At 49.2% G+C, this 12,011-nt stretch overlaps 1 protein-coding gene across 5 annotated transcripts in view; it reads right to left on the bottom strand.

Moving 5' to 3' along the window:
- The window catches only part of LOC115142104 (rho guanine nucleotide exchange factor 1-like), a 74,942-nt gene that overhangs the window by 6,262 nt on the left and 56,669 nt on the right, over positions 1–12,011 (bottom strand). For all 5 annotated transcript variants that reach the window (XM_065027930.1, XM_065027931.1, XM_065027933.1 and 2 more), the window contains 9 exons: positions 6,408–6,487; positions 5,523–5,763; positions 5,338–5,438; positions 5,165–5,239; positions 4,973–5,048; positions 4,371–4,538; positions 3,771–3,858; positions 3,018–3,137; positions 2,680–2,741 (listed from right to left, as the gene is read on the bottom strand). In XM_065027930.1, the coding sequence (XP_064884002.1) occupies positions 2,680–2,741; positions 3,018–3,137; positions 3,771–3,858; positions 4,371–4,538; positions 4,973–5,048; positions 5,165–5,239; positions 5,338–5,438; positions 5,523–5,763; positions 6,408–6,487 (1,011 nt within the window). The remainder of the gene's footprint in view (positions 1–2,679; positions 2,742–3,017; positions 3,138–3,770; positions 3,859–4,370; positions 4,539–4,972; positions 5,049–5,164; positions 5,240–5,337; positions 5,439–5,522; positions 5,764–6,407; positions 6,488–12,011) is intronic.

Genomic DNA, 12,011 nt, shown 5'->3' with positions numbered 1-12,011 from the left:
CTTGGCAGTAACAGTAAAGACACAGGAACAGTCTTGGCAGTAACAGTAAAGACACGGGAACAGTCTTGGTAGTAACACAGTAACAGTCTTGGTAGTAACACACTAACAGTCTTGGTAGTAACACAGTAACAGTCTTGGTAGTAACACAGTAACAGTCTTGGTAGTAACACAGTAACAGTCTTGGTAGTAACACAGTAACAGTCTTGGTAGTAACACAGTAACAGTCTTGGTAGTAACACAGTAACAGTCTTGGCAGTAACACAGTAACAGTCTTGGTAGTAATGTAGTAACACAGTAACAGTCTTGGTAGTAACACAGTAACAGTCTTGGTAGTAACACAGTTACAGTCTTGGTAGTAACACAGTAACAGGCTTGGTAGTAACACAGTAACAGTCTTGGTAGTAACACAGTAACAGTCTTGGCAGTAACACAGTAACAGGCTTGGTAGTAACGCAGGTACAGTAATAACACAGTAACAGTCTTGGCAGTAACACAGTAACAGTAACATGCTTGGTAGTAATGCAGTAACAGTAAAAACACAGGAACAGTCTTGGTAGTAAAACAGTAACAGTAATAACACAGTAACAGTAAAAAATACAGGAACAGTCTTGGTAGTAACACAGTAACAGTAATAACACAGCAACAGTCTCGGTAGTAACACAGTAACAGTCTCGGTAGTAACGCAGTAACAGTCTCGGTAGTAACGCAGTAACAGTCTCGGTAGTAACGCAGTAACAGTCTCGGTAGTAACGCAGTAACAGTCTCGGTAGTAACGCAGTAACAGTCTCGGTAGTAACGCAGTAACAGTCTCGGTAGTAACGCAGTAACAGTCTCGGTAGTAACGCAGTAACAGTCTCGGTAGTAACGCAGTAACAGTCTCGGTAGTAACGCAGTAACAGTCTCGGTAGTAACGCAGTAACAGTCTTGGTAGTAACGCAGTAACAGTCTTGGTAGTAACGCAGTAACAGTCTTGGCAGTAACACAGTAACAGTCTTGGCAGTAACACAGTAACAGGCTTGGTAGTAACACAGTAACAGTAATAACACAGTAACAGTCTTGGCAGGAACAGGCTTGGTAGTAACGCAGTAACACAGTAACAGTCTTGGCAGTAACAGGCTTGGTAGTAATGCAGTAACAGTAAAAACACAGGAACAGTCTTGTCAGTAACAGTAAAGACACAGTAACAGTCTTGGTAGTAACACAGTAACAGTAATAACACAGTAACAGTCTTGGTAGTAATGCAGTAACAGTAAAAACACAGGAACAGTCTTGTCAGTAACAGTAAAGACACAGTAACAGTCTTGGTAGTAACACAGTAACAGTAATAACACAGTAACAGTCTTGGTAGTAATGCAGTAACAGTAAAAACACAGCAACAGCCTTGGTAGTAACACAATAACAGGCTTGGTGGTAACGCAGTAACAGTCTTGGTAGTAATGCAGTAACAGTCTTGGTAGTAACTAAGTAACAGTCTTGGTAGTAACTAAGTAACAGTCTTGGTAGTAACTAAGTAACAGTCTTGGTAGTTACGCAGTAACAGTCTTGGTAGTAACGCAGTAACAGTCTTGGTAGTAATGCAGTAACAGTCTTGGTAGTAACACAGTAACAGTCTTGGCAGTAACACAGTAACAGTAAAACACAGTAACAGTCTTGGTAGTAATGCAGTAACAGTAAAAACACAGTAACAGGCTTGGTAGTAACGCAGTAACAGTCTTGGCAGTAACACAGTAACAGGCTTAGTAGGCACCCAGTAACAGCAATAACACAGTAACAGTCTTGGCAGTAACAGGCTTGGTAGTAATGCAGTAACAGTAAAAACACAGGAACAGTCTTGGTAGTAACACAGTAACAGTCTTGGCAGAGACACAGTAACAGGCTTGGTAGGCACCCAGTAACAGCAATAACACAGTAACAGTCTTGGCAGTAACACAGTGACAGTAACAGGCTTGGTAGTAATGCAGTAACAGTAAAAACACAGGAACAGTCTTGGTAGTAACACAGTAACAGTCTTGGCAGAAACACAGTAACAGGCTTGGTAGGCACCCAGTAACAGCAATAACACAGTAACAGTCTTGGCAGTAACACAGTAACAGTAACAGGCTTGGTAGTAATGCAGTAACAGTAAAAAGACAGGAACAGTCTTGGTAGTAACACAGTAACAGTCTTGGCAGTAACACAGTAACAGTATTGGTAGTAACACAGTAACAGTAATAACACAGTAACAGTCTTGGTAGTAATGCAGTAACAGTAAAAACACAGGAACAGTCTTGGTAGTAACAACACAGTAACAGTCTTGGTAGTAACACAGTAACAGTAAAAACACAGTAACAGTCTTGGTAGTAACACAGTAACAGTCTTGGTAGTAATGCAGTAACAGTAAAAACACAGAAGCAGTCTTGGTAGTAACGCAGTAACAGTCTTGGTAGTAACACAGTAACAGTCTTGGTAGTAATGCAGTCACAGTAATAACACAGTAACACTCTTGGTAGTAACACAGTAACAGTAATAACACAGTAACAGTCTTGGTAGTAACACAGTAACAGTAAAAACACAGAAGCAGTCTTGGTAGTAATGCAGTCACAGTAAAAACGGAATAAACCATTAACACCATTAACAATGACATTATCAACATCTAGAAGCTCAATGGCTTGAAAGAGTTGCTTTGCTGTCTGTTCTCACCAATGCTATTTTTCAACAAGACTCCTCCATTTTCAGTGGGGCTGAGAGGGGGTTGAGGAAACCTGAAAGAAAGAGAAAGCGAGAAAGAAATGTGATCGGCGGCAGGTAGGCTAGCGGTTAAGAGCGCCGGGCCAGAAACCGAAAGGTCGCTGGTTTGAATCCTCACGCCGACTACGTGAAAAATATGTCGATGTACCCTTGAGCAAGGCGCTTAACCCTAATTGCTCCGTTAAGTCACTCTGGATAAGAGCGTCTGCTTAATGACTAAAATGTGAAATGTGATCAGTGCTCAGAGGACTGGCTTATTACAGTGCACACTCAGAGCTGTGTTGACTCACGTGGTGGGGCTGTATGGGTTTCCTCCTCCTCCAGTTAAGATGCTGTTTCCTCTCTTCAGGTCAGATGGAGGTCCTGTCTTCTTCAGCTCATCTACTGCCATCTTGATCACATCTGTCCAACTTCACACAACAAAGCCACATCACCACTACAGTTGGTGCTTCGTCTTTATCTTCATATCTTCCACCTCTCCTCCTTCCTCCCCATAAACCTCTCTCCTCTCCCACACTCACTTCTCCCCTTCTCTCCTCTTCCCAAACCCTTCTCTCCCACACTCACTTCTCCCTCTCCCCTCCCCTTCTCTCCTCCTCTCCTCTTCCCACATTCACTTCTCCCTCTCCCCTTCTCTCCTCTCCCCAAACCCTTCTCCCACACTCACTTCTCCCTCTCCCCTCCCCTTCTCAAACCCTTCTCCCACACTCACTTCTCCCTCTCCCCTCCCCTTTTCAAACCCTTCTCCCACACTCACTTCTCCCTCCCCTTCTCTCCTCTTCCCAAACCCTTCTCTCCCACACTCACTTCTCCCTCTCCCCTCCTCTTCCCAAACCCTTCTCCCACACTCACTTCTCCCTCTCCTCCCATTCTCAAACCCTTCTCCCACACTCACTTCTCCCTCTCCCCTCCCCTTCTCAAACCCTTCTCCCACACTCACTTCTCCCTCTCCCCTCCCCTTCTCAAACCCTTCTCCCACACTCACTTCTCCCTCCCCTTCTCTCCTCCTCTCCTCTTCCCAAACCCTTCTCTCCCACACTCACTTCTTCCTCTCCCCGACAGATTGAGCCACCAGTTCGTAGATCTGAGCCCCGCTGTCCCAGGTGAAGATCACGTAGAAAGCCTTACGGTCTGACAGAGGGACAGAAGAGGGGGATTGAGATGACATATTCCTGCAAGGTGTGTGTGTGTGTGTGTGCGTGCGGCTCCATGTTGATGATGTTGTGTTTTCTTGAATACCAAATATGGCAGGTGTTGTTGTTGTGGGGGAAGGCCGGAGACAGATGCTCTTTTTGGAAGTGGGTTGCTCTTTTGACTCTTACATGGACCAGACCCTGTGCTGTCAAGTTTCTGAAATACCAGCCTCTTGAGTCATGCCTGAACAGCTTTTGACCGTGTACATAGGCTAACAGTGCATGGCCATCAGATTGCAGGACTGCATAGGGAAAAAGGCAAAGCAGCTAGCAAGGTGCTGCTCATTGCTCTTTGTCATGGACAGCCTAGCTGTGTGGAGAAGGTGGAGAAGGTATCTTTGACACTACGTGTGTCCATGTATCTGTGAATCTTTGAAATGTTTGAATCCTTCGGGACTGTAATGTGATTTGTGCATTCAAATGAAGTATTTAAAGATGTGCGTGTCTCACCTGTGGCCACCTCTCGGAGGAAGGCAGAGTCTAGTTTGATGATAGGGCTGAGCATCTGCTTGCCCTCCTGAACAGCGATGTTACTCTTACTCTGACACTTCAGCACCATCTTATCATCCTGCTTCTGTAACAGCACCAACAGATCCCCCAGCAACACACACTGCACTTCTGAGAGGGGGCAGGAACAGGGTGGAGAGGAAGAGGAGAGTGGGGCAGGAACAGGGTGGAGAGGAGGAGGAGAGTGGGGCAGGAACAGGGTGGAGAGGAGGAGGAGGAGAGTGGGGCAGGAACAGGGTGGAGAGGAGGAGGAGAGTGGGGCAGGAACAGGGTGGAGAGGAGGAGGAGAGTGGGGAAGGAACAGGGTGGAGAGGAGGAGGAGAGTGGGGCAGGAACAGGGTGGAGAGGAGGAGGAGAGTGGGGCAGGAACAGGATGGAAAGGAGGAGGAGGAGAGTGGGGCAGGAACAGGGTGGAGGAGAGGAGGAGGAGAGTGGGGCAGGAAGTGAAACAGCAGATGAACAACAGCTTGGGTTTGTGTAAAATGAAATCAGACGATTGGTTCATACATTAAAACAAACTAATGTTTGTAGAGTTGATAGAGCACCTAATGTTTTCTCCTTGGTCACTCTCCAGGTCAGAGGCCCCTCATAGATCATCCTTCTCTGGGCCAGGTCAAGGTACTGAGAGAAGAGAACAATAGAGACTGATAAAGAATGAGAGAATGGGACAACTGTAGAAAGGATAGCATGAAGAGCACTGGACCACACTACAAGAAGCCCTCACTATTGTCAGTCACCTTGTACTCCAGGTACAGCTCGTTACTGGGTTTGAGTCCTGAGGTGTCCAGCCTGCGCTGGTAGTCTTTCAGGGTCTGGAGGGAGAGAGAGTAATAATTTATACTTTACCTCAGACACTTGTTGTTGTTGTAGTAGCAGTTGTAATAGTAGTGTGTGTGTGTGTGTGTCTCACCAGCAGGTTCTCCATCTGTTTGACCTCCTCGTTGACGTGGTTGAGGATCTTCCTACAGCACTCTGCACTCTGCTGAATACTCTCCTTCTCCAAGGTGTCCTCTACAGGAATACACACAACACATGTCACAACACACACACTCTCTCTGTTTATCTGAATGTGAGCAGGGAAGTACACACACAGACCTGTGCACTTGGCAATGTTTTCCAGCAGTAGGGGGTATTTGGTGAGCCTCTGCATCTCAGTGGGGATGATGTCCTTCAGCTGCAGCCTACGACACTGAGGCCTACTCTCTGCCTCTAGTATGAAGGAGTTGAAACGAGGGTCTTTCTTCTGTCTCATCTTCAGCTGTTCCAGGGCCCACGTCTGGTGACTACAGAACCTAGACGTCAGCTTCTGAAACCACTCACCCTCCGTCCCTCCAAACTAGACAGAGAGAGAAAGTGAGAGAGGGAGAGATTAAAAGCTTTCTTTAGGGATCCATTTCCCTAAGTATCCACTTCATATAAGGGATGAGGGGGTTAGGCTGAGATGGGGTGAGGGGCAGAGAGAGAGAGGGGGTGAGGGGCAGAGGGAGAGAGGGGTGAGGGGCAGAGGGAGAGAGGGGTGAGAGAGGGAGAGATTAAAAGCTTTCTTTAGGGACCCATTTCCCTAAGTATCCACTTCATATAAGGGATGAGGGGGTTAGGCTGAGATGGGGTGAGGGGCAGAGGGAGAGAGGGGTGAGGGGCAGAGGGAGAGAGGGGGTGAGGGGCAGAGGGAGAGAGGGGTGAGAGAGGGAGAGATTAAAAGCTTTCTTTAGGGACCCATTTCCCTAAGTATCCACTTCATATAAAGGATGAGGGGGTTAGGCTGAGATGGGGTGAGGGGCACAGAGAGAGGGGGTGAGGGGCAGAGGGAGAGAGGGGGTGAGAGAGGGAGAGATTAAAAGCTTTCTTTAGGGACCCATTTCCCTAAGTATCCACGTCATATAAGGGATGAGGGGGTTAGGCTGAGATGGGGTGAGGGGAACAGAGAGAGGGGCTGAGAGGCACAGACAGGGGAGTGATGGAAGGTGACCTGTTCCTTACCCTATTGAGTAACGTGGTTCCGATGGCCTTGACGATGAAATTGTGCTGACGCAGCTTCTTCAGGTGCTCGTAGAAAGCATCTGCACAGAAACACACAGGGAACACAGCGGTTGGACTGGGGTAGACAGTCTGTCCATGGTTGGGTTATTATGGTCAGACTGAGGTCAATTTATGGTTGAGTTAAAGTTACACTAGGGTTCATTTACTAGTGACGAGGGAAAAATATCAAAACATTTAAATATCAGGATATCATTTTGGAAGATATGCCGGTATCATTTTGACAGTATCGCAATATTATTTGTGCAGTTCCAGTATTTTTCCATCATAGCTTGTTCTCCATCTTCTTTTTAAATAAGGAGACAATTTGTTTTCAGCACATTTATTTCCATGATCGATCAAAACTTGTTTTCTCATGGCTCTCTTGTCCTCCTGCAGCAGACATATGGTGAGCAATACAGTATGTTTGGAACATGGAATTGCAATACAATTACAGAATCGAACCGCAATACACAAAGAATTGTGAGAATTGCAATACAGATCTTATCAGAACCTAAGTATCATGGTAACATCGTATCGTGAGGTCTTGCCAACAATTTACATTGGTCAGACTGACTTCAGCCAGTATCAGAACTGTAGAAGTGCTGTTGTCGGGTAACAGTCACAGCCATGCAGTGGCAGTCATGTCGTGTAAGTGTGGTTGTACTGTAGCGGGGGTTACGGTCGTACTGTAGCGGGGGTTACGGTCGTACTGTAGTTGGGGTTACGGTCGTACTGTAGCGGGGGTTACGGTCGTACTGTAGCGGGGGTTACGGTTGTACTGTAGCGGGGGTTACGGTCGTACTGTAGTTGGGGTTACGGTCGTACTGTAGTTGGGGTTACGGTCGTCCAGTGGCAGTACATTGGTCATGTGGTTGTACTGTAGCTGGGGTTACGGTCGTACTGTAGCTGGGGTTACGGTCGTCCAGTGGCAGTACATTGGTCATGTGGTTGTACTGTAGCTGGGGTTACGGTCGTACTGTAGTTGGGGTTACGGTCGTCCAGTGGCAGTACATTGGTCATGTGGTTGTACTGTAGCTGGGGTTACGGTCGTACTGTAGCAGTACATTGGTCATGTGGTTGTACTGTAGCGGGGGTTATGGTCGTCCAGTGGCAGTACATTGGTCATGTGGTTGTACTGTAGTTGGGGTTACGGTCGTCCAGTGGCAGTACATTGGTCATGTGGTTGTACTGTAGCGGGGGTTACGGTCGTCCAGTGGCAGTACATTGGTCATGTGGTTGTACTGTAGCGGGGGTTACGGTCGTACTGTAGTTGGGGTTACGGTCGTCCAGTGGCAGTACATTGGTCATGTGGTTGTACTGTAGCGGGGGTTACGGTCGTACTGTAGCGGGGGTTACGATCGTACTGTAGCGGGGGTTACGGTCGTACTGTAGCGGGGGTTACGGTCGTACTGTAGCTGGGGTTACGGTCGTACTGTAGCGGGGGTTACGGTCGTCCAGTGGCAATACATTGGTCATGTGGTTGTACTGTAGCGGGGGTTACGGTCGTACTGTAGTTGGGGTTACGGTCGTCCAGTGGCAGTACATTGGTCATGTGGTTGTACTGTAGCGGGGGTTACGGTCGTACTGTAGTTGGGGTTACGGTCGTCCAGTGGCAGTACATTGGTCATGTGGTTGTACTGTAGTTGGGGTTACAGTCGTCCAGTGGCAGTACATTGGTCATGTGGTTGTACTGTAGCGGGGGTTACGGTCGTACTGTAGTTGGGGTTACGGTCGTCCAGTGGCAGTACATTGGTCATGTGGTTGTACTGTAGCGGGGTTACGGTCGTACTGTAGTTGGGGTTACGGTCGTCCAGTGGCAGTACATTGGTCATGTGGTTGTACTGTAGTTGGGGTTACGGTCGTCCAGTGGCAGTACATTGGTCATGTGGTTGTACTGTAGTTGGGGTTACGGTCGTCCAGTGGCAGTACATTGGTCATGTGGTTGTACTGTAGCGGGGGTTACGGTCGTCCAGTGGCAGTACATTGGTCATGTGGTTGTACTGTAGCTGGGGTTACGGTCGTACTGTAGTTGGGGTTACGGTCGTCAGTGGCAGTACATTGGTCATGTGGTTGTACTGTAGCGGGGGTTACGGTCGTACTGTAGTTGGGGTTACGGTCGTCCAGTGGCAGTACATTGGTCATGTGGTTGTACTGTAGCGGGGGTTACGGTCGTCCAGTGGCAGTACATTGGTCATGTGGTTGTACTGTAGTTGGGGTTACGGTCGTACTGTAGTTGGGGTTATGGTCGTCCAGTGGCAGTACATTGGTCATGTGGTTGTACTGTAGCGGGGGTTACGGTCGTACTGTAGTTGGGGTTACGGTCGTCCAGTGGCAGTACATTGGTCATGTGGTTGTACTGTAGCGGGGGTTACGGTCGTCCAGTGGCAGTACATTGGTCATGTGGTTGTACTGTAGCGGGGGTTACGGTCGTACTGTAGTTGGGGTTACGGTCGTCCAGTGGCAGTACATTGGTCATGTGGTCGTACTGTAGTTGGGTTACGGTCGTCCAGTGGCAGTACATTGGTCATGTGGTCGTACTGTAGTTGGGGTTACGGTCGTCCAGTGGCAGTACATTGGTCATGTGGTTGTACTGTAGCGGGGGTTACGGTCGTCCAGTGGCAGTACATTGGTCATGTGGTTGTACTGTAGCGGGGGTTACGGTCGTCCAGTGGCAGTACATTGGTCATGTGGTTGTACTGTAGCGGGGGTTACGGTCGTCCAGTGGCAGTACATTGGTCATGTGGTTGTACTGTAGTTGGGGTTATGGTCGTCCAGTGGCAGTACATTGGTCATGTGGTTGTACTGTAGCGGGGGTTATGGTCGTCCAGTGGCAGTACATTGGTCATGTGGTTGTACTGTAGTTGGGGTTACGGTCGTCCAGTGGCAGTACATTGGTCATGTGGTTGTACTGTAGTTGGGGTTACGGTCGTCCAGTGGCAGTACATTGGTCATGTGGTTGTACTGTAGCGGGGGTTACGGTCGTACTGTAGTTGGGGTTACGGTCGTACTGTAGCGGGGGTTACGGTCGTACTGTAGCGGGGGTTACGGTCGTACTGTAGCGGGGGTTACGGTCGTACTGTAGTTGGGGTTACGGTCGTACTGTAGTTGGGGTTACGGTCGTCCAGTGGCAGTACATTGGTCATGTGGTTGTACTGTAGCTGGGGTTACGGTCGTACTGTAGCTGGGGTTACGGTCGTCCAGTGGCAGTACATTGGTCATGTGGTTGTACTGTAGCTGGGGTTACGGTCGTACTGTAGTTGGGGTTACGGTCGTCCAGTGGCAGTACATTGGTCATGTGGTTGTACTGTAGCTGGGGTTACGGTCGTACTGTAGCAGTACATTGGTCATGTGGTTGTACTGTAGCGGGGGTTATGGTCGTCCAGTGGCAGTACATTGGTCATGTGGTTGTACTGTAGTTGGGGTTACGGTCGTCCAGTGGCAGTACATTGGTCATGTGGTTGTACTGTAGCGGGGTTACGGTCGTCCAGTGGCAGTACATTGGTCATGTGGTTGTACTGTAGCGGGGTTACGGTCGTACTGTAGTTGGGGTTACGCGTCCAGTGGCAGTACATTGGTCATGTGGTTGTACTGTAGCGGGGTTACGGTCGTACTGTAGCGGGGTTACGATCGTACTGTAGCTGGGGGTTACGGTCGTACTGTAGCGGGGTTACGGTCGTACTGTAGCTGGGGTTACGGTCGTACTGTAGCGGGGGTTACGGTCGTCCAGTGGCAATACATTGGTCATGTGGTTGTACTGTAGCGGGGGTTACGGTCGTACTGTAGTTGGGGTTACGGTCGTCCAGTGGCAGTACATTGGTCATGTGGTTGTACTGTAGCGGGGGTTACGGTCGTACTGTAGTTGGGGTTACGGTCGTCCAGTGGCAGTACATTGGTCATGTGGTTGTACTGTAGTTGGGGTTACAGTCGTCCAGTGGCAGTACATTGGTCATGTGGTTGTACTGTAGCGGGGGTTACGGTCGTACTGTAGTTGGGGTTACGGTCGTCCAGTGGCAGTACATTGGTCATGTGGTTGTACTGTAGCGGGGGTTACGGTCGTACTGTAGTTGGGGTTACGGTCGTCCAGTGGCAGTACATTGGTCATGTGGTTGTACTGTAGTTGGGGTTACGGTCGTCCAGTGGCAGTACATTGGTCATGTGGTTGTACTGTAGTTGGGGTTACGGTCGTCCAGTGGCAGTACATTGGTCATGTGGTTGTACTGTAGCGGGGGTTACGGTCGTCCAGTGGCAGTACATTGGTCATGTGGTTGTACTGTAGCTGGGGTTACGGTCGTACTGTAGTTGGGGTTACGGTCGTCCAGTGGCAGTACATTGGTCATGTGGTTGTACTGTAGCGGGGGTTACGGTCGTACTGTAGTTGGGGTTACGGTCGTCCAGTGGCAGTACATTGGTCATGTGGTTGTACTGTAGCGGGGGTTACGGTCGTCCAGTGGCAGTACATTGGTCATGTGGTTGTACTGTAGTTGGGGTTACGGTCGTACTGTAGTTGGGGTTATGGTCGTCCAGTGGCAGTACATTGGTCATGTGGTTGTACTGTAGCGGGGGTTACGGTCGTACTGTAGTTGGGGTTACGGTCGTCCAGTGGCAGTACATTGGTCATGTGGTTGTACTGTAGCGGGGGTTACGGTCGTACTGTAGCGGGGGTTACGATCGTACTGTAGCGGGGGTTACGGTCGTACTGTAGCGGGGGTTACGGTCGTACTGTAGCTGGGGTTACGGTCGTACTGTAGCGGGGGTTACGGTCGTCCAGTGGCAATACATTGGTCATGTGGTTGTACTGTAGCGGGGGTTACGGTCGTACTGTAGTTGGGGTTACGGTCGTCCAGTGGCAGTACATTGGTCATGTGGTTGTACTGTAGCGGGGGTTACGGTCGTACTGTAGTTGGGGTTACGGTCGTCCAGTGGCAATACATTGGTCATGTGGTTGTACTGTAGTTGGGGTTACAGTCGTCCAGTGGCAGTACATTGGTCATGTGGTTGTACTGTAGCGGGGGTTACAGTCGTACTGTAGTTGGGGTTACGGTCGTCCAGTGGCAGTACATTGGTCATGTGGTTGTACTGTAGCGGGGGTTACGGTCGTACTGTAGTTGGGGTTACGGTCGTCCAGTGGCAGTACATTGGTCATGTGGTTGTACTGTAGTTGGGGTTACGGTCGTCCAGTGGCAGTACATTGGTCATGTGGTTGTACTGTAGTTGGGGTTACGGTCGTCCAGTGGCAGTACATTGGTCATGTGGTTGTACTGTAGCGGGGGTTACGGTCGTCCAGTGGCAGTACATTGGTCATGTGGTTGTACTGTAGCTGGGGTTACGGTCGTACTGTAGTTGGGGTTACGGTCGTCCAGTGGCAGTACATTGGTCATGTGGTTGTACTGTAGCGGGGGTTACGGTCGTACTGTAGTTGGGGTTACGGTCGTCCAGTGGCAGTACATTGGTCATGTGGTTGTACTGTAGCGGGGGTTACGGTCGTCCAGTGGCAGTACATTGGTCATGTGGTTGTACTGTAGTTGGGGTTACGGTCGTACTGTAGTTGGGGTTATGGTCGTCCAG

This window comes from Oncorhynchus nerka, linkage group LG14 (assembly GCF_034236695.1).
Source record: "Oncorhynchus nerka isolate Pitt River linkage group LG14, Oner_Uvic_2.0, whole genome shotgun sequence".
In the NCBI taxonomy this organism is placed as follows: Eukaryota; Metazoa; Chordata; class Actinopteri; order Salmoniformes; family Salmonidae; genus Oncorhynchus; species Oncorhynchus nerka.
Note: the sequence above shows the minus strand (reverse complement) of the source record. Positions and strands in the feature narration are given on the sequence as shown.